At 40.7% G+C, this 19,570-nt stretch overlaps 1 protein-coding gene and 1 long non-coding RNA gene across 7 annotated transcripts; one reads left to right on the top strand and one right to left on the bottom strand.

Annotated features, from left to right (window-relative positions):
* Nucleotides 1-1,181: 1,181 nt before the first annotated feature.
* Nucleotides 1,182-6,185, top strand: LOC114563528 (uncharacterized). Of its 6 annotated transcripts, none has more exons than XR_003693640.1 (7): nucleotides 1,182-2,486; nucleotides 2,602-3,623; nucleotides 3,756-3,939; nucleotides 4,071-4,269; nucleotides 4,361-4,662; nucleotides 4,856-5,108; nucleotides 5,268-6,185. XR_003693640.1 is itself a non-coding variant. In XM_028590318.1 (4 exons), exons 3-4 carry the CDS (start codon nucleotides 5,050-5,052, stop codon nucleotides 5,878-5,880), a joined length of 672 nt encoding a protein of 223 aa, XP_028446119.1. In that variant the 5' UTR covers nucleotides 3,988-4,269; nucleotides 4,361-4,662; nucleotides 4,856-5,049; the 3' UTR covers nucleotides 5,881-6,185. The 6 variants fall into 6 exon arrangements, 1 of the variants encoding a protein (XP_028446119.1); XR_003693637.1 differs by having other exon boundaries at nucleotides 1,182-2,710; nucleotides 2,955-3,623; XR_003693639.1 differs by having other exon boundaries at nucleotides 1,182-3,623; nucleotides 4,361-4,426; nucleotides 4,499-4,662.
* Nucleotides 2,914-19,250, bottom strand: LOC114563548 (uncharacterized). Its single transcript, XR_003693644.1, has 4 exons — nucleotides 19,108-19,250; nucleotides 14,176-14,265; nucleotides 9,230-9,243; nucleotides 2,914-3,499 (listed from the first exon to the last, which is right to left on the bottom strand). It is a non-coding gene; the product is annotated as an uncharacterized LOC114563548 (long non-coding RNA).
* Between the last annotated feature and the right edge of the window lie 320 nt (nucleotides 19,251-19,570).

Genomic DNA, 19,570 nt, shown 5'->3' with positions numbered 1-19,570 from the left:
TTCCCAAAAATTAAGCACAATGCCAGACCCCTCCTCCTTGGCACCTTGGAACATCCGTACCAGATTTGACAATAACAGAAACACGAGATTGTGAATCAAATGAAAAAACCTTATTGGATATTGCTGGAATTGAGAACTTATCACTGACGCGTGCGCCGCCCGCCCGTGCCCTTGCCTTTGATTCCCTATCGAACTGCTCAGTCGTCGGACGAAGCGGGGGGTTTCATCGTGATAAATTTATCATTCCTAACCCTAACCCCCTAACCCTAACCCTAACCCTAACCCCTAACCCTAATCCTAACCCTAACCCTTCGGCACCGAGACTTCATTTTTTTATCCCCCCCTAACCCTAACCCCCTAACCCTAACCCTAACTGTTTAAACTTACTTAATTGGACAAGGGACACACGCCGGGACTTGATCAACCCTGGTGGGCCGTCCTCGGCGGAGAGTGTCTAGTGATAATGGCCGAAACACTCAATGATGCTGAGGTACACTACTGATGATGTGTCCTGAAATTTAAATTCTAAAATAGACTTAACTTTTTTGCAATTAATACAACAATTTAACCTCTAAACAATATAATAACCCTTCTCACTTAAAACAACTATTCAACCTTTTAACAACCAACTCTCCTCCCCGCTCTTTCTATTCTTCTTTACTGCAGGTAGAACAACCATGGCAGATACCAAACTTCCTTAGAATTACACACAATGCCAGACGTCCCTTATCGAAGATATAGCGACCAGAGCAGATAAAGAAAAGAAGAAAGAAAGAAAGAGGGACGTCCATGGCGGGTACCGACGTTCTTTAAAACTATGCAACCATGGCAGGTACCAAAATTACAATCCTTTATCGCAGATATAGCGACCAAAAGAAATAAAGAGAGAAGACCATGACAGGTACCAACATTCCTTAAGATTCCACACAATGCCAGACCTTCGGCACCTTAGATTAAGCGACCGTGGCAGGTACCAAAATTCCTTTGAATCACACATAATGCCAGACCTCCTTTATCGCAGATATAGCGACCAGTGCAGATAAAGAAAGGAAGAAAAAAAGAGAAGACCATGACAGGTACAAACACTCCTTAAGATTACGCACAATGCCAGACCTTCGGCACCTTAGATAAAGCGACCGTGGCAGGTACCAAAATTCCTTCGAATCACACATAATGCCAGACCTCCTTTATCGCAGATATAGCGACCAGTGCAGTGATGAAGAAAAGAGGAAAGAAAAGAAAAAAAGAGAGAAGACCATGACAGGTACCAACATTCCTTAAGATTACGCACAATGCCAGACCTTCTGTACCTTAGATAAAACGACCGTGGCAGGTACTAAAATTCCTTAAGAATTACATACAATGCCAGACCTTTATCGCAGATAAAGCGACATGACTGTTACCAAAGTTCCCAAAAATTAAGAACAATGCCATACCCCTCCTCCTTGACACCTTGGAACATCCGTACCAAATTTGACAATAACAGAAACACGAGATTGTGAATCAAATGAAAAAACCTTATTTGATATTGCTGGAATTGAGAACTTATCACTGACGTGCGCCGGCCCGTGCCCTTGCCTTTGATTCCCTATCGAACTGCTCAGTCGTCGGACGAAGCGGGGGGTTTCATCGTGATGAATTTATCATTCCTAACCCCTAACCCTAATCTTAACCCTTATAGCACAGTGGTGCCAAAGCCCAACTGTCGTTATTTGCAAAGCTGGCCTTACAATGCCGGCATGGATAGGTGGCATTGCGAAGCAGACTTTACAAGGCCCACCCAGGTTGATCCTCCCATCGGCCCCCAGAATGGGGCTAACTTCCCTGGGTTCACATTCAGGAAAAAGGGCCCACCTCAGCTCACCTTGACCTCCGGTCGGTCCCGGGAACCCACACTTAAGCCCCCCCCGCTATGTTCACACTTAACCACGCTCAAAATATTTTTGTGCCCCTGGTATACCATTTCACTCTTGCGAAGCCAGCTTTACAATGGCGAGGTGAAATTGCAAATACGGCTTCACGATGTCAGCCAACACAGGGTTGAGGATCATCACTTGATGATCGTGGCTATCACCCCCTTACCCTAGTTCCCAGGTTGACGTACATTTTCAAAGTGTCAAAAACACACTCCTTGCGAAGCCGGCTTTGCTAGATGAGATTGCGAATCCGGCTTTGCAATGAAACACATTTTCACACTTTGAATCTAGCTGTTGGGTCCTGTAGCGAATGCGGCATATATGCTGCCAGCGGAACAGCATCCAACAGATTATTTCAAAGTGTCAAAAACACACTCATTGCGAAGCCGGCTTTGCTAGATGAGATTGCAAATCCGGCTTTGCAATGAAACACATTCCGTTGCATTCCGTTTCACCCTTGCGAAGACGGCTTTACAATGTCGGCCAACACACGGTTGAGGATCATCACTTGATGATCGTGGCTATCACCCCCTTACCCTAACCACCCTAACCCCCTAACCCTAACCAGAGGTAAGTGTATTTAATTGGTTTTAATTTGGCAAAAAACACGTGTGCAAGATCTGTTGTAAATGTAATGTTTTGGTCCTCTTAAGTTTGTCTAATATTGGAATTTGTCTGTTAATAGGATCGAGAACCCATCTCAAAACAGGCAAAAAGGGCAGCCATTATTAAAGAGCTTGCAGAACTTCGGAGGTCTGAGCCTGATAAGCCAATGATTTCCGTCTGGGACATGGGTATTACCCGTGAAATTGGTACTTTTTAGTTGTTTTAATATTTTTTGTGATTACCTGGTAACTTGGGGCCTGAGAGGAGGGCTTTCATCATCATATTCCATTAATTTTCCCATCCAACTAAACAAATTAAACTTTCTATTTTGTACTTTATTATGGCTTTTCTGTACCAACCAGAAATGTGACATAAACAGAAATTTGGAAGTACAGGGTTTTAATTTAACATTTAAATGTAATTTCATTACAGAGGAGGAAATGCCAAGCTTGGAAGTGCAAATGTCAGAAAACTCCGAGGAAGATTTGGATGACTAAGAACCCGGGCCCTCTTCCGCTTTCACCAGCATAAGGGTTACTGCCGGTCAGCAACTTTGTCCCACACCTGTCCCTGGGCCCGACGACTCCGCCTCTTCCAGTTTGGAGACCGGCATTAGGGATACTGCCGGTCAGCCACATCTTCTCACACCTGTCCCTGGGCCCGACGACTCCGCCTCTTCCAGTTTGGAGACCGGCATTAGAGATACTGCCGGTCAGCCACATCTTCTCACACCTGTCCCTGGGCCCCACGACCCCCCCTCTTCCAGTGCGGAGACCGGCATTGGGGATACTGCCAGTCAGCCACTTATTACAACACCTGTCCCTGGGCCCCACAGCTCTAGCACTTCAACTAGCCCTACTGCTGGTCAGCTGCTGGCTTCCACCCCTCTTCCTGGGTCCCCCATTTCCTCTACTGTACAAAGTTCATCAGTTTCAAGTTGCCAAGGCTGCATGGAGCTCTCTTTCAGGGTGCTGCAGCTAGAAAGAAAAGTGGAGACGTTAATGGCAGGACAGACACCGACACGCAGACCATTTAAACTAACTCTGTCTGCACAAAAAGGAGAGTATGTCGGCAAAGTGACAAAGGGTGAACATTTATTTGGTAAGTTTTCCTTTCTTTTTCAGTTAACATTTTGTGTAGAGCATAGAGACATTTCCAGTTAGCTAATTCTTTCCCTTTTCACCTTTGTTTCTTGGGGTTGTCAAACTAATATTAAATGTTTTTTAACTACAGAAAGGATTCTGAAAGATTTTCAGAAGTTTCGGCTGGGCTCTAGATCCGGAAAAAAAGATGCTGAAAATGCTCGTCAGTCAGCAAGCCACGGTCTGCGATTTTGCATGTATAAGGCTTCTGGCCTACCTACAAATGGTATCGCTGAGGACCTAAGGTTTCTGACACAAATTGACAAGTTACGGGGGTAAGTATTTTGCATCTGATATTTTTCTTGACCTAAAAATAAAAATTTTAAACAAGCACAAAGTACTATCAAATGTCACTTGTAACTCCTTACCTTTCCCCACATTTTTACACCGTACCTTTCCAACAAAGGCTACGCCCCAACAACAATAAAAAATATGCTCAACAATGTCATCTTGTTTCTCCGCCACGTGGAAAACTCGTTTCAAAAGGCCAGCAAGCTGAACAAGAAGCACTTCCAAACACTGCAGTATGAGCTTAAAAGGATCGTGGCAGATGTCCACAAAAAAATTAGTGGTCCATCGCCAAAAGGTGTTATGCGTAAAGACAGGTAAATGTTTTCAATTTCTTTCATTCTGGTATTGTTTACTTTCTCAAATTAAAATTGTAGTCATCTAAATCAAGTCAAACTGTTTTCACAGACAATCAGCTTAGCGCAAAAAATATATTCATGATTACCGCCAGGTGACGGATTTCGGAACGGATCGGTAAGTAGACTTCATTATTGACATTGCATTCTTAACTGTATTTTTCTGCCTATATCTTGCAATGTTTTATAGAAAGCATACCTTTCCATGGGGAGGAGGACCATTCCATTCTCATGGGATACATCATGGGCTACTTGGGCATGTTGAGTGGACACAGATCCATTGCCATCAACATGACCAAGCAGCAGGTCATCAACTGCGAGAGTTGGAAGAATGGCAAGCAGTTCCAAGTTTTGGTTAGTATTTATTTATGGGTGGTGGGTCCAAGCAATGACCATTTCATTGGTGAAATTAACATTAGTGTCTTTGTTGAAGTCAGCATTTCATAGTCCCATGAGCCACACATACAAGCCATCAGTGAATCGTTATGCTCTTTAAAGTCCACCTCTCCACAGAAATACACTAATGTTCTGCATTTTATATCCTAAGGTGGATGACCACAAAACTGTGTCCACTTTTGGCCAAGCGGCATTTGCCCTCAATAAGGAGGAGTATGACTGGCTGGAATTTTTAGCTAAAGGTTCTTGCTGTGAGCCAGGCAAGAAGGGCAAGTACCTTTTCCATTCTGTGCTTGGCAAGCAGGTTCAGAAGCCAGGAAACCTCCTCAATCTGGCTTGGGGGGGATGCCGGCATGGAGGGAAGCATCACTTTTAACCAGATCCGGAGCAGCGTCTCCACTCAAGTAAGAACTTAATATAAGTTGGATTCTGGCCATAGATCTAAATGTGGAAGTAGGAATCCTCAATTTTGGGAGCGTTGATTAAGCCTTTTTAGACACAGTAGCTCAAAGGAATGTTTTCATTTCAAACTTTTGTAAAACCTTGTTTGTTCGGGTTTCCAGGCCAGCAAACACCTCACCGAGAAGGAGCGGAAAGAGGTGGCAAAATCCATATGTCGCTCTGCCCGACAAAGACGCCACATTCAACACCAGAAACCTCAGGCTGAAAGCACTGAAGAGCGCTGTGGATCATGATGAAGATGAGGATAAGGAAGGGGAAGAGGAAGAAGGCAGCACAAGTTCAAGTGAAGAAGAACCCCCTTATGATGACCATATGGACTCCGATTCAGCTCCCTCTGAGGAGGAGATGGCAGAATGGAGACAACAGAAGACACTGACTCAGAAAACCTCCAAAAGAAAATTGTTCCTCTGGGATCAGCAAAGTGGACCAAAGACGCCCAAGAAGTGTAAGATAGTGATGAAAAAACTTGGGACTCCAATAACGAAGTATTACATGAGTAAAACCATTGTCTCCAAGCCTCTGGAAGCACCCCCTGTAGAGCTGGCTGCAGGGCCTGCGCCAGCACCCCCCAAAAGACCCCCAAAGACCCAAGTAGCAATAGAGGAAACCCCAGCAATGGAGAAAAGCCCAGCAGCGGAAGAAGGCACAGCAGCGGAAGAAGGCCCGGCAGCAAAAAAAGGCCCAGGAACTGAGGAGCCTAATAAGGACTTTTAGGAAGAGTGGTGAGTTCAAAGACACTACTTCTTTTTTTTTTTTTTACACTTTTTAAATTTTTTTCAATGGAACCTTTTTTTTTTTTTTCTCTCTTTTTGGGAAGGCTTGGTGATATTTGTTTGGTGGACAATTTATTTAATTTTTTCCACTAACACTACTTTAGAATTATTGCTGAATTTTTTGTTTTTATGGCACTTTAGTTTTTTGCATGGGTTCAGGTTTTATTGCTGAATATTTACTTTTTACAGCACTTTATTCTTTTGCACAGGTCATGTTTTGTGGATAAATAAATCTTCATAAATGTTCCTTTTTGTCTCTGCCTCTTGCTTTGAGTTTTGATAAGTACTCCGTATTACACTACACACACTAATGCACTAAATATTATTTCACCTGCTCATATTTTAAAGAATGTTTGAGGTATCAGGTTGATTCTAATTGGACATAAAAGCCGGGAGATTGCTTAATCCAATAAAAGGTGCAGGGTCACTCTAGGTACATGTGCTGATGAGTTATAAGGCTTGCAAGTGCTTCCACATTCTCATCTATTATAGTGCTCATAGATGAAAATCTGGAATTTTTTCATTGGGTCATATTTCAAAGACCCTTTAAGGTATCAGGCTCATTCTAACAGGGAATGAAAGCCTATAGATTGCTGAATCCAATGGAGGGTGCAGGGACACTCTAGGTACATATGCTGAGTTATAAGGCTTGCAAGTGCTTCCAAATTCTCATCCATTTCAGTGCTCATAGATGAAAATCTGGAATGTTTTCATTGGGTCATATTTCAAAGTCCCTTTAAGGTATCAGGCTGACTCTAACAGGAAATGAAAGCCTAGAGAATGCTGAATCCAATTAAGGGTGCAGGGTCACTTTAGGTACATGTGCTGATGAGTTATAAGGCTTGCAAATGCTTCCACATTCTCATCTATTTCAGTTCTTATAGATGAAAATCTGGAATGTTTTCATTGGGTCATATTTCAAAAACCCTTTAAGGTATCAGGCTGATTCTAATAGGAAATGAAAGCCTGGCGATTGCTGAATCCAATAAAGGGTGGATGTAGGTACATGTAGTGATGAGTTATCAGGCTGGAGAGTGATTCCACATTGTGGCACTCATTCATGGAAAATCTGGAATTGTTTCATTCGGTCATATTTCAAGGGTGTGCAGTGTCACTCTAGTTACAAATCATGATGAGTTATTAGGCTGGAGAGTGATTCCACATTTTGGAACTCACTCATCGAAAATCTGGAATTTTTTCATTGGGTTCTACTTCAAAGATTGGTTAAGGTATCAGGCTGATTCCTATTAGAATTGGAAGCCTGAAGATTGATGAATCAAACAAGGGGTGCAGGGTCACTCTAAGTACATGTAATGATGAGTTATCAGGTTGGAGAGTGACTCCACATTTTGGCACTCATTCATTAAAAATCTGGATTATTTCATTGGGTCCTACTTCAAAGATTGTTTAAGGTATCAGGCTGATTCCAATAAGAAATGAAAGCCTGGAGATATGTGAATCCAACAAGGGGTGCAGGGTCACTCTAGGTACATGTATTGATGAGTTATGATAGCGCTTCCACATTCCAGATTCCACATTCCAGATTCCACATTTTTTCATTTGGTCATATTTCAAAGACCATTTGAGGTATCAGGCTGATTCCAAAACAAAATTGAAGTTTGGAGGTTGCTCTGTCAATCAAGGTATTGAATAGGAGGTATATCAACAGCTCAAATTTTAGAGCCTGAGTTTTGAACTGGCGTCAATTGCAATGGAAAGAGCATTAAAAATTGAGAGTTATAACGTTTAAATTGTTGTAATCAGATGAAATATGGATACATGAGAGCCATGAGAATGCAGGCAAAAAAATGAATTAAAAAGATTAGAAAGTGGAAGGCCTTCCATATTCCCACATATTGCGTATAGTGCCCCCTGGTGGATGGCGATATATTGCATGGTGAGCAATCTTGATGAAACTGGTATCAAAAATTGCGGAAAAATGGTACGAATTCATCGGTGCAAGAATGAAAGCTCTATCTCATTCAGGGAATTTTTAAAAGCCAATTTAAGATATTCCAGAAATATAAATGAGGCCACTTTGGGGCTCAGGAGCCCAACAGAAACCTTTCTGACTAGGTCCCATCTCTCTACAACCTTCCTAAAAAATGTGGAAGTAGTTAGGGTTACCCCTAATTAGGGACCTTTTGTTTCTAATCCCTAACCCTAAGGGTTAGGGTTATATATATATATATATATATATATATATATATATATATATATATATATATATAAAATGTTCCTAAACTTAAAAAGCATTTTATATATAAAAAATGCTTTTTAAGCTTAGGAACATTTTGAGTTCCCCCTCCTTTGCCTCACATCGGTAGTGACATAATAAATAAATAACTGGGTGAGTGCTGTGGTCAGATGAGACGAAAGTCAAGCTATTTGGCATCAACTCAACTTGCAGTGTTTGGAGGAGGAGAAATGATGCCTATGGCCCAAGAACACCATACCCACCATCAAATATGGAGGTGGAAACATTTTGCTTTGGAGGTGTTTTTCTGCTGAGGGGACAGGAAAACCTCACCGCATCAAAGGGACGATAGACGGGGCCATGTCCTGTCAAATCTTGGGTGAGAACCTCCTTCCCTCAGCCAGGGCATTGAAAATGGGTCGTGGATGGGTAGTCCAGGATGACGATGACCCAAAACGCACAGCCAAGGAAACAAAGGAGTGGCTCAAGAAGAAGCACATTAAGGTCCTGGAGTGGCCAAGCCAGTCTCCAGACCTTAATCCCATACAAAATCTGTGGGGGGGGGCTGAAGGTTTGAGTTGCCAAACGTCAGCGTTGAAATCTTAATGACTTGGAGAACTTTGGAAAGAAGAGTGGGACAAAATCCCTCCTGATATGTGTGCAAACCTGGTGGCCAACTACAAGAAACATCTGACCACAAGAACACAAATACATGAAGACAATAAAAATAGCACTTACTTTTAGTAGATCTACCTGAAAAATAAAACATTATAGCACCAACATTGATCCAAGCTGATAAACCGATAGATGATAGTAATGATGACACGGATAGGAAGGCAGGGCGGCCAAAAGCACAACACAGAATAAAATAAGAGAGATCATGTTTTTAGAGGAGAGAAAACTACAGCTTCTGCAGGAATGAGCAAAAGTTATCAGTCTGAAGTAGAAACAGTGTGTGCAATGTAGAAATGTAACATCCAAAAGAAATGTTAATGTAACACATAGCAGCCTAGATAGAGAGAGAGAGAGATAGATAGAGAGATAGAACGGTGGCCAACTCAGAAAACGACAGACAAAGAAAATAAAAACTTACTTTTGTAGATCTACCTGAAATTAACAAGATGAGACATGTTCAGATATGGTTTCACGTTTGGTTTGACACAAAATATTTTCATTGAAGTGCCCATATTATGAAAAAAAATCACTTTTTCTGGGATTTGGGGTGTTATTTTGGGTCTCTTGTACTTCCACACGCATACAAACTTGGAAAAATCCATCCATGCTGTTTAGAGTGAGATACGGTTTCTGAATGTATCCTGTCTTCAGTCTCCAGGTGAGCTGGTCCGAATCGGCAGGGCCGTCTAAGTCATCGGCCCAAACATTTCAGGTTTAACGTTAGTTAAACGCGTTATTAAAGGGGTGATAGAATGCAAAACCGATTGTACCCTGTCATAGTTGAATAACAACAGTTCGGTGGGTAAATAGGACATACATAGAAGCTCAAAATCCCATTGACACCCCTTTACTATGAAAATCTCATATTTTGAAACTGCCGCTGAAAACGGGCGAATCTCAACAAAGCTAGTTGCTTACGTAAACATCTCAAAACCTGTACCTTTGTCACAGCCGTGGGTGTATTAAGAGAACAGTCACGCCCCAACATTTACATAGGCTACACAAGTGACCTGAGATCAGGTAGTCTTCTGAATCTAGGTCACGCAGATCTCTGCTATTCCATTACTAAAATTCACTTCTGAAACAAAATTTGCCCCTTTTTTTTTTTTACACGTTAAATGTCAAAACGTAGGTACCTGAGCGCGTAAACACAAGCTTATCTGTCCTCTCTGAAAATTGAAAGAGCGGTGCTCCAACACAAACACACACTCGCAGAGTTGCGATCGGCGCAAACTACGTCGGCTGTTTTGTTGAAGTCACAGTGAGTGATGCCGATAAAGAGGTTTCAAGTATGGTTACAGTTTTTAAAAACGTCACGCAGACAGCGTTTGCTGCTATATGATATTTAAAACAGTCACTGTGCTGTTGACGTTACACTTCCTCTGAGACAAGCAGCAGGCTCAACACTGTGCAACTGTGCCTGGTGACTGACTGACAGGCTGAGGATGTAAGGCAAGGCAACTTTATTTCTACAGCAGCTTTCAGCAACAAGGCAACTCAAAGTGCTTTACATGAAACATTAAAAAGAACAATTAAAAAACGGTCGTGATGAAAATACAACAGTTAAAAAAAAGTTACAGTGAGTAAGAAAATGAATAATTATTCAATTCAATAGGTTGTAGGGACGGGTTTGGGAGGAGAGAGGGAGGGTTTTTATTTTAATTTTTGTTTAATTTCTTTAGAGTGAAACATATTCTAATAAAATAACTAGGGCTGTCAATCGATTAAAAAATGTAATCGAATTAATTACATACTCTGTGATTAATTAAATCGAAATTAATCGCATATATAATTAACGGTGCCTGAACCAATACTAAAAGAAGGGTACTAAACAACAGACGGTGACATTAAAGAAGGGCTTGTTTATTGCTAAGGCCATATGGTCAAAATTAAATGATTTGATAATAATCTATAACAATAATTTATTTCACTAGTAAATTGCTGTTGAACAACCAAAACAACCACCAGATGGGAAAGGGACATTTACAATAACTTCAAATGCACCACGATGCTGCAGTTTACCAGTTTCATTGAATGCACTGTCTGTGTTGTTTTTCCAACAGCAGCTGCACTAGAAATCTAGACGTACCCTAGTGGCAGCTGGCTGGTCAGGCTAGCAGGTTGTTACATACCGGTGTTGAATCCTCTACAGTGAAACAGTCAAACTTTACACCGTTTAGCGTTAGCTGTTAGCATTTTAACCGTTTGTAATCCAGCTACTAGCTAGCGGTAGGCTAACGTTAGCTGATGTCGAGTATAGTATTAACTAGCGTCACGTGTAGCGGTGTTTGTGTTGCCTGTATCGTCTCAGAGCATCAGAGAGAAGAGCAGACATATCAGGGCACCAGATTTCGGTAGCCAGGGTTGGCAGGAAGAAGGAACAAGTAGCTAAATGTTCCAATCAATGATCCAGGCAGCACATCCTCGTCTCCCTCCTTTATTTTACAGCTCCGGGTCAAACCTCAATGTGGGATGGATTAATCTGCGTTATTTTCTTTAACGCGTTATTTTTTCTCAAATTAATTAATCGAAATTAACGCATTATTTTGACAGCCCTAAAACTAACATAATGTTCTAACTACACAGGATAAATAGGCTTGGAATTATTTTACAACTGAAATAATTGTTTTGTAATTACAGAGGGAAAGTACCGAAAAAATTTACCGTTGGGTACTGGAACATAATTTCAGGTATCTGTACCAATATTGGTTCAGATGCGAAAGGTATCCAACCCCAAGGGTAGTAGCCTAAACAATGCATGTTTAATATTAAGGTGAATTCATTGTAATTGTAGACCAGAGTTGGTATATTTTTTAAATATTTTGTTTACTGTCATGACAGCAATGGTGCCTTCTATGTTGCATCTTCAAAAGTGACACTGAATTTGAAACAGCACATTGTAATTTCTGCATCTATTATCAAAGTATTTATTAGTAATACAGTGGAAATTAGTAGAAATGTGAATATTTGGTCAGCATGTTGATTTACGGTCTGTGCCCCTAAATTTTCTGGTTGCGCCCCTAAACTTTTCAGTAGGGGGCCACTGCGCTCCTAGTGAAAAAAGTTAGTCTGGAGCCATGTTACATACCCCATTAGGAGACCATAAGGAACAGTGTGAAATACCCTATATAATCATTCTACCACCCCTTTAACGGCGTTAACACAAACCCCTTTTAACGGTGTCAATTTTTTTATCGCGAGATTAACGTTCTCTTTGGCCTAGCAAACTTTGTAGTTTTTTCACATGCTGTTGCAACAACTAGTAACGTTAGAGAAACTACACACAGCACACAGCTGATGTGAATTCTCCGCCCCGTCGTCAAAGCCAGTGAAATGGCCCGCCTTGCACGCAAGTACTTAGCAACACCGGCCACATTAGTACCTTCTGAAAGGTTGTTTTCACTCTCTGGGCATATTGTACAAAAGAAGCGAGCTTCCCTGTTGTCTGAAAATGTCAGGCTTCTCTGTTTGAGTAACTGGCTCAAAGCAAAGAATAGTAGGCTTACCTTTTATTGGTAACCGTTACTGTTCATTCTTTCTGAAATAAGAGGCTGGGTTGATGAGCCTCTGGTGAATAAAGAGCAGTAGCCTGACTACTATGTTCACAGCAAACTTGAGAAAAACAAAAGTATTAAGCTATGTTTTAACTGCACTATAGGCTGAGTCCTAGTTTACCATACATGTGCATTTTGTAATTTTATATCGCCCTGTTTTGATCCCTTATAAAGGGTTGTTGAAGGGGCTGTTTGTGTGACAAAGTATTTTTTTCACCCTTTTATTGATGGACAGTGTACATTGTGTGAGAGATTATTTTCTCCAAGTGAGAATGTTGGTGTGAAATTGAACACTACAGAATATACTAATGTTGTTTTCAATAAAAAAACATTTGCACAAAGCAAGCCGATCCACTTTTCCATGTTGATAAGAGCATTAAAATGAGAAAATAATGTGACAAAAAGAATTTTAGAATATATAGAAATGTGCGATTAGTTGTGATTAAAAATTTTAATCGTTTGACAGAACTAATTCCAATATTTCGACCCACAACCGTATGGAATGCCGTTTTATTAACAATTAAATAAATGAATAAATACATAATAAATACATGAATACATAAATATGCCTTTGAAATACATCATGAAATAAATAAATGAGGCAATAAATACATAAATTAAATAAATTGAATTATTTCATGGTACTTTTATTTCATAAGTCTACATTTATTTATTTCAAGAGACTTATTTTCCTAATGCCACATTTATTTACAGAGACTTTTATTTTCCTAATGCCACATTTATTTATTTCAAGAGACTTTTATTTTCCTAATGCCACATTTATTTATTTCACTCTATTTATTTCAAGTTTGTATATGCAAATCAGGGGGCGTGGCTATCTCTCACATTCAGAACAGTGCCGTGTGCAAAAAAAGGCCAGCGAAGTGAGAATGCAACATGACCGGCAGTTTGCGGTGCTGTGTGCCCAGCCCACAGTCACCTATTCTGGGGTAACTAGATCACCAACTAGCGCTGACCTGACGGAGCCCCACGACCGGCAGTTTGCAGTGCTGTGTGGCCAGCCCACAGTCATCTATTCTGGGGTAACTAGATCACCAACTATAGCACTGACCTGACGGAGCACCACGACCAGCAGTTTGCGGATTGTCCTGGTCTGCCAAAGAAGTCCCATTCACCTTGTTCTGAATGTGAGAGATAGCCACGCCCCCTGCTTTGCATATAAGAACTTGAAATAGAGAGTGAAATAAATAAATGTGGCATTAGGAAAATAAGTCTCTTGAAATAAATAAATGTGGACTTATGAAATAAAAGTACCATGAAATAATTAAATGTATTTAATCATTAATGTATTTATTGCATCATTTATTTATTTCATGATGTATTTCAAAGGCATATTTATTTATTTATTCATGTATTTACATATTTATTAATTTATTTATGTATTTATTCCAGGCCAGGTTAGCTCAGTTGGTAGAGCGCGCCCAACTATATAGAGGTTTACTCCTCGACGCAGCGGCCTACGGCCCTTTGCTGCATGTCATTCCCCCCCTCTCCCCCTTTTCACGTCTTCATCTGTCCTGTCGAAATATAGGCCTAGAGATGCCCCAAAAATAAATAAATATATATTACGGTAAACATCTTTTTCCCCAGAAGGGAGAGATGAGGAGGAGGAGAGGGAGAGATGAGGAGGAGAGGGAGAGATAGAACTCATAGACCTATTTTAACTTGTTGAAACAGACATAATATGGGCACTTTAATAACCAGAAATATGAGCAGCATTACTGAGCAGCTGATGTCATTAATAACCAGAAATATAAGCAGCATTACTGAGCAGCTGAGGTCTTCTTACCTGATGAGGGGATTAAAGAAGGTCATCCTGTTGTCTCGTGAACTTCTTCTATCAGACAGGTTTAGTGTTCATCTTCTTCTGGAACTCCTTCTGTGGGATTCAACAACAAACAAACACATTCAATACATAAACAGAACTGAACACAGCTGATTGATAGATAGATATAAACTGTTATCCTAGTAAACAGAAGGTAATAAACTGATGACTAGAGATGGCCTGATACTTTTTGCTTCCTGATACCGATTCTCATACCTGAACTTGCGTATCAGCCGATACCGAGTACTGATCCGATACCAGTGTGTCATATAATTTATTATGTTTTAACAGCTGTATACTACTATCTCTGTATGGATGTGATATGATGTATAATAGCTGTATACTACTATCCCTGTATGGATGTGATATGATTTAACAGCTGCATACTACTATCCCTTAGGGCTGCTCAATTATGGAAAAAATAATAATCACGATTATTTTGGTCAATATTGAAATCACAATTATTTAATCCGATTACTCATTAACATTTGGATATAATGGATAGAGTCCAGGGTATAATCTGTTAATGTCCTTTATCTCACAGAAAGGGTCTCTGGATCAGAATACAATCTGTTTTACTACTGTTACAGATATCACACATAAGGTTACACAGCTAATGAACAGTTCTACAGACATAACACAATGTGCATCTCACATCACATATTCACTCACTATGACCTCTACTACTGGCATTACTAAACATTGGGCCAAAATATCATCACATGTTCACTCACTATGACCACTACTACTGTCATTACTAAACATTGGGCCAAAATATCATCACATGTTCACTCACTATGACCACTACTACTGTCATTACTAAACATTGGGCCAAAATATCATCACATGTTCACTCACTATGACCACTACTACTGTCATTACTAAACATTGGGCCAAAATATCATCACATGTTCACTCACTATGACCACTACTACTGGCATTACTAAACATTGGGCCAAAATATCATCACATGTTCACTCACTATGACCACTACTACTGGCATTACTAAACATTGGGCCAATATATCACATGTTCACTCACTATGACCTCTGCTACTGTCATTACTAAACATCAGGCCAAAATATCAACAATAATGTCGCCGTCAGAGGGCTTATTTGCTATCTAACCTTACGAAAAATCCAGCACATAGACGGTACCTTAGAATAATGTTACGTTAAACAGGTGATTTAACGTCTCTGCTCATTTACATACCGTTTAACAACAACACTAAATGCTGAGGGAACATTACTATGTTTTTTTATGTTGGTTTTGAGCAGTATGCCTATGCACCCCCACTAAGCTGGAAACAGTTTTAAACAGTAAGTGAATACAGCGTAGGGCTGGGCGATATGGTTGAAAACTATCACGATATAAGTTTTTCATATCGGTCGATATTGATAATTATTGATATTTTTTATATAGTCAATAACTATTTAAAATAAGGACCAGGAGAAAAATATATTAAATTTAAACATTTTTATTTTAAACTTAACCCTGCTCTGATTATAATCCCCTCAGTTATAAAAGCAGAAATGTCAACACAACCATGGAAAACACTCAAATAATTAAAATGTAAACAGGTCTAAAATCATAATGAACACTTAACAATTATCTCTTAACATTAAGGTGCAAACTTAAAGAATAAGTACGAAATGCTTAATAAAGTGTCATAAAATAGTGCAACGTGTTAGCTAAATATAAGAAACCTGAGAAGGAACTATTTTCTGCAGGTTTAGTGCTAGGTTGGTAACCTGGCTTCTGGACAGTGCCCAGCATGTCTGCCTCCGTTATTTCTTTGTAGCGTTTAGTAAGGTGCTGATGCAGAGTACCTCTCCATGGTGGTCTGCTGCTTGTAGTGTTTAGTAAGGCGCTGATGCAGAGTACCTCTCCATGGTGGTCTGCTGCTTGTAGTGTTTAGTAAGGCGATGATGCAGACTACCTCTCCATGGCGGTCTGCTGCTTGTAGTGTTTAGTAAGGCGCTGATGCAGAGTACCTCTCCATGGTGGTCTGCTGCTTGTAGTGTTTAGTAAGGCGCTGATGCAGACTACCTCTCCATGGCGGTCTGCTGCTTGTAGTGTTTAGTAAGGCGCTGATGCAGAGTACCTCTCCATGGTGGTCTGCTGCTTGTAGTGTTTAGTAAGGTGCTGATGCAGAGTACCTCTCCATGGCGGTCTGCTGCTTGTAGTGTTTAGTAAGGCGCTGATGCAGAGTACCTCTCCATGGTGGTCTGCTGCTTGTAGCATTTAGTAAGGCGCTGATGCAGAGTACCTCTCCATGGTGGTCTGCTGCTTGTAGTGTTTAGTAAGGCGCTGATGCAGAGTACCTCTCCATGGCGGTCTGCTGCTTGTAGTGTTTAGTAAGGCGCTGATGCAGAGTACCTCTCCATGGTGGTCTGCTGCTTGTAGTGTTTGGTAAGGTGCTGATGCAGAGTACCTCTCCATGGTGGTCTGCTGCTTGTAGTGTTTGGTAAGGTGCTGATGCAGAGTACCTCTCCATGGTGGTCTGCTGCTTGTAGTGTTTAGTAAGTCGCTGATGCAGAGTACCTCTCCATGGCGGTCTGCTGCTTGTAGTGTTTAGTAAGGCGCTGATGCAGAGTACCTCTCCATGGTGGTCTGCTGCTTGTAGTGTTTAGTAAGGTGCTGATGCAGAGTACCTCTCCATGGTGGTCTGCTGCTTGTGCCGTGTTGCAGCTGCAGATGTTGTTGGACGTTGATGGCGAATACGGCTGTGCTCCAAAGTGTGAGCGCGGCTAAAGTGGTAAAACAAGTTTATGGTATTACCAGTTTATGGTATTACCAGTTTATGGTATTACCAGTGTTGGTCTGACGACATTGGTCTGACTACGGTCAGACTTATAAAATCCCCAAAATTCCCATACTGACTTTTCCTGTTTTATCAACGATTTCCTCGCTCGCTGCGGCACTCACTTTCCACTCCACGCCGGTTCTGTTATTGAAGAACACGAGACCAACCAAACTGATACTGTTACTTGATTGGCTGTTAGAGTGTCACTCCCCACGTTGCTAGGTTGCCAAAGAGTGAGGGCCTTTGTTCATGCAACCAAACTTGATTCACAACCTCTGGTTTCTTCTGATGAAGAACGTTTTATCGACCGCATTTTCTATTGATATTGATTATGTGTCTATCGCAATACATATCGTTATCGTTTTATCGCCCAGCCCTAATACAGCGTGTCAGAGGAATACAACAACAGTAGACTACAGCGGGGGGGGGGGCAAAGGCAGAGGGACCGCAGGGTTAGCTAATGTTAGCTGTTCCCAGACAACTGAGATGGTTTTGCCTTTTTTTGCTCACCAAACGCTGCTGCCATCTTTACTTGCGCTGAGTTTTTAAATTCCAGCGGATGACATGCACAGGACTTGCCTCCCTGACTGGCTTCGGGGGGGGCGGATGTGCGCGTGCGGATGTGCATGTCATTCAGAATGCAAGACAAAATAAGAGTGTTCTTGCAAAACATAACATGGCAAAATAATCGTTTTTTCTCGATTATACTATTTTGGTGATCATTGGGAGCCAAAATCGAAATTCAATTAATTGCACAGCCCTACTATCAGTGTATGAATGTACTTGAACTACAATGAACTATTCTCCAGTTTGACAGTCAGTTATAACGGAAAAATAACTAAAACTATAAATAAATATAAACTATAACGTAGACACATACAGAGACACACACACACACAAACAGAGACAAACACACACACACACATTTTAATAATTTATTTATGTCCACATGAAGAAAAATAGTACAGGGACACAAATAATACCGATGCAGTACAATACAAGACACAAACTCATGGACCAGTGACACGCAGCAGATCTTCACAATATCACTTAACAAGCACTATACTCACTTCTTAAGGGTATAAGTAGCACAATACTCATGTGTGTGTTCTAACACACAAACACACACACACAGACACACACCCACACAGACACAATGCTAACAAGAATTTGTTTTGTTTTTAAAAAGAACTTTTGGAACTTTAAGAGAGGCGGAGGACGGTTCAGGCATCCGGGTTTGGCTGGAGAGACGTTAACTAACGGCATTAACGGCTCTAACAGCTATAAGGGGATACGTCACCGAAACACCTTGCATCATTATATTTAAAAAAAGGCACTAACGGCATACCTCACTGAAATACCTTGCATCATTACATAAAAAAAAGCCAACAGACAATCAGAATAGGCCATACTAAATTTGAAAATACTTACACACACACACACACACACACACACACACACACACAAACACACACAGACACACACAGACACACACAGACACACAATACCAATAAGAGAATATTGGTGTTGTGTGTGTATGTGTGTATATATATATATATTTTTTTTTTTTTTTTTTTTTTTAAACTTTTAGAACTTTAAGGTATTTTTTAACACGGGGATCTTACAGTTAAACACACAGCAGGTAGACCTACCTGTACCGATGGAGCATAGAGGCGGAGGACGGTTCGGCTTTGGCTGGAGAGACGTTAACCTAACGGCTCTAACGGCTCTACTGCTTTAATGGCTCTAACGGTTATAAGGGGGTACGTCACCGGAAACACCTTGCATCATTAGATTGAAAAGGCACTAAGGCCATACGTCACCGAAATATCTTGCATCATTACATTTAAAAAAAACAATTGCCAATCAGAATAGGCCATACTAAATTTAAAAATAAAGTGTAAATTATTTATAACAAATTGAAATATATAGCCTAATAAAGTATTGGTAAGTGAAGTTAAGATGGAGAAGGACCAGTTTCTCCTTTCTGTAGAGGAACTGGAACTTCATGACTGCTGATTGAAATCACCTGCTCACTCAGCAGGGAAATCTAACTTTGTTTGAAGTCGACACAAACAAAGAAAACTCACCCGAAACGTCTCCGTTTCTGCCTCCACGGTAACACCGACACATCTCCGTTAGTGTGTCCACAGTTCCAGCGGGCAGCGGCTCCGTTTGGTCTGAAAAAACGGAGGGAGGGAGAACGATGCGTGCTGCAGCATGGCCGTTTGGCTTCGCGGCTCTGAAGTTACAGCAGGAGGAAGGGGCGGGGCTATATAAAGGAGACTTACGGAAACCCAGAGGGGGCGGGGCGATCTACAGGTGAGGTAAAGTTTAATGAAAAGGATTTCAAAACGATTCCTAATCTTCTATAATGTGAATAAAACATATTTTAAGTAATGCTGTTTAAAAATATATATTATATGTATTATATTAGGTATTTAATGAGTTTATTTAAACAGAACTTACCTTTACCTGTGTCTCTTTTTAATTTGAATAATAAATAAAATTAGTTTCAGTCACAAAGAGCTTTACACAAATCAGCCAGCAAAG

The sequence above is a fragment of the Perca flavescens genome, chromosome 2, assembly GCF_004354835.1.
Source record: "Perca flavescens isolate YP-PL-M2 chromosome 2, PFLA_1.0, whole genome shotgun sequence".
NCBI classification, from domain to species: domain Eukaryota; kingdom Metazoa; phylum Chordata; class Actinopteri; order Perciformes; family Percidae; genus Perca; species Perca flavescens.
Note: the sequence above shows the minus strand (reverse complement) of the source record. Positions and strands in the feature narration are given on the sequence as shown.

Coding starts and splice junctions, on each gene's coding strand:
- LOC114563528 (XM_028590318.1), top strand. CDS start 5,050: ATGCCGGCATGGAGGGAAGCATCACTTTTAACCAGATCCGGAGCAGCG. Junction 5,109..5,267: donor GGAGCAGCGTCTCCACTCAA/GTAAGAACTTAA, acceptor TCGGGTTTCCAG/GCCAGCAAACACCTCACCGA.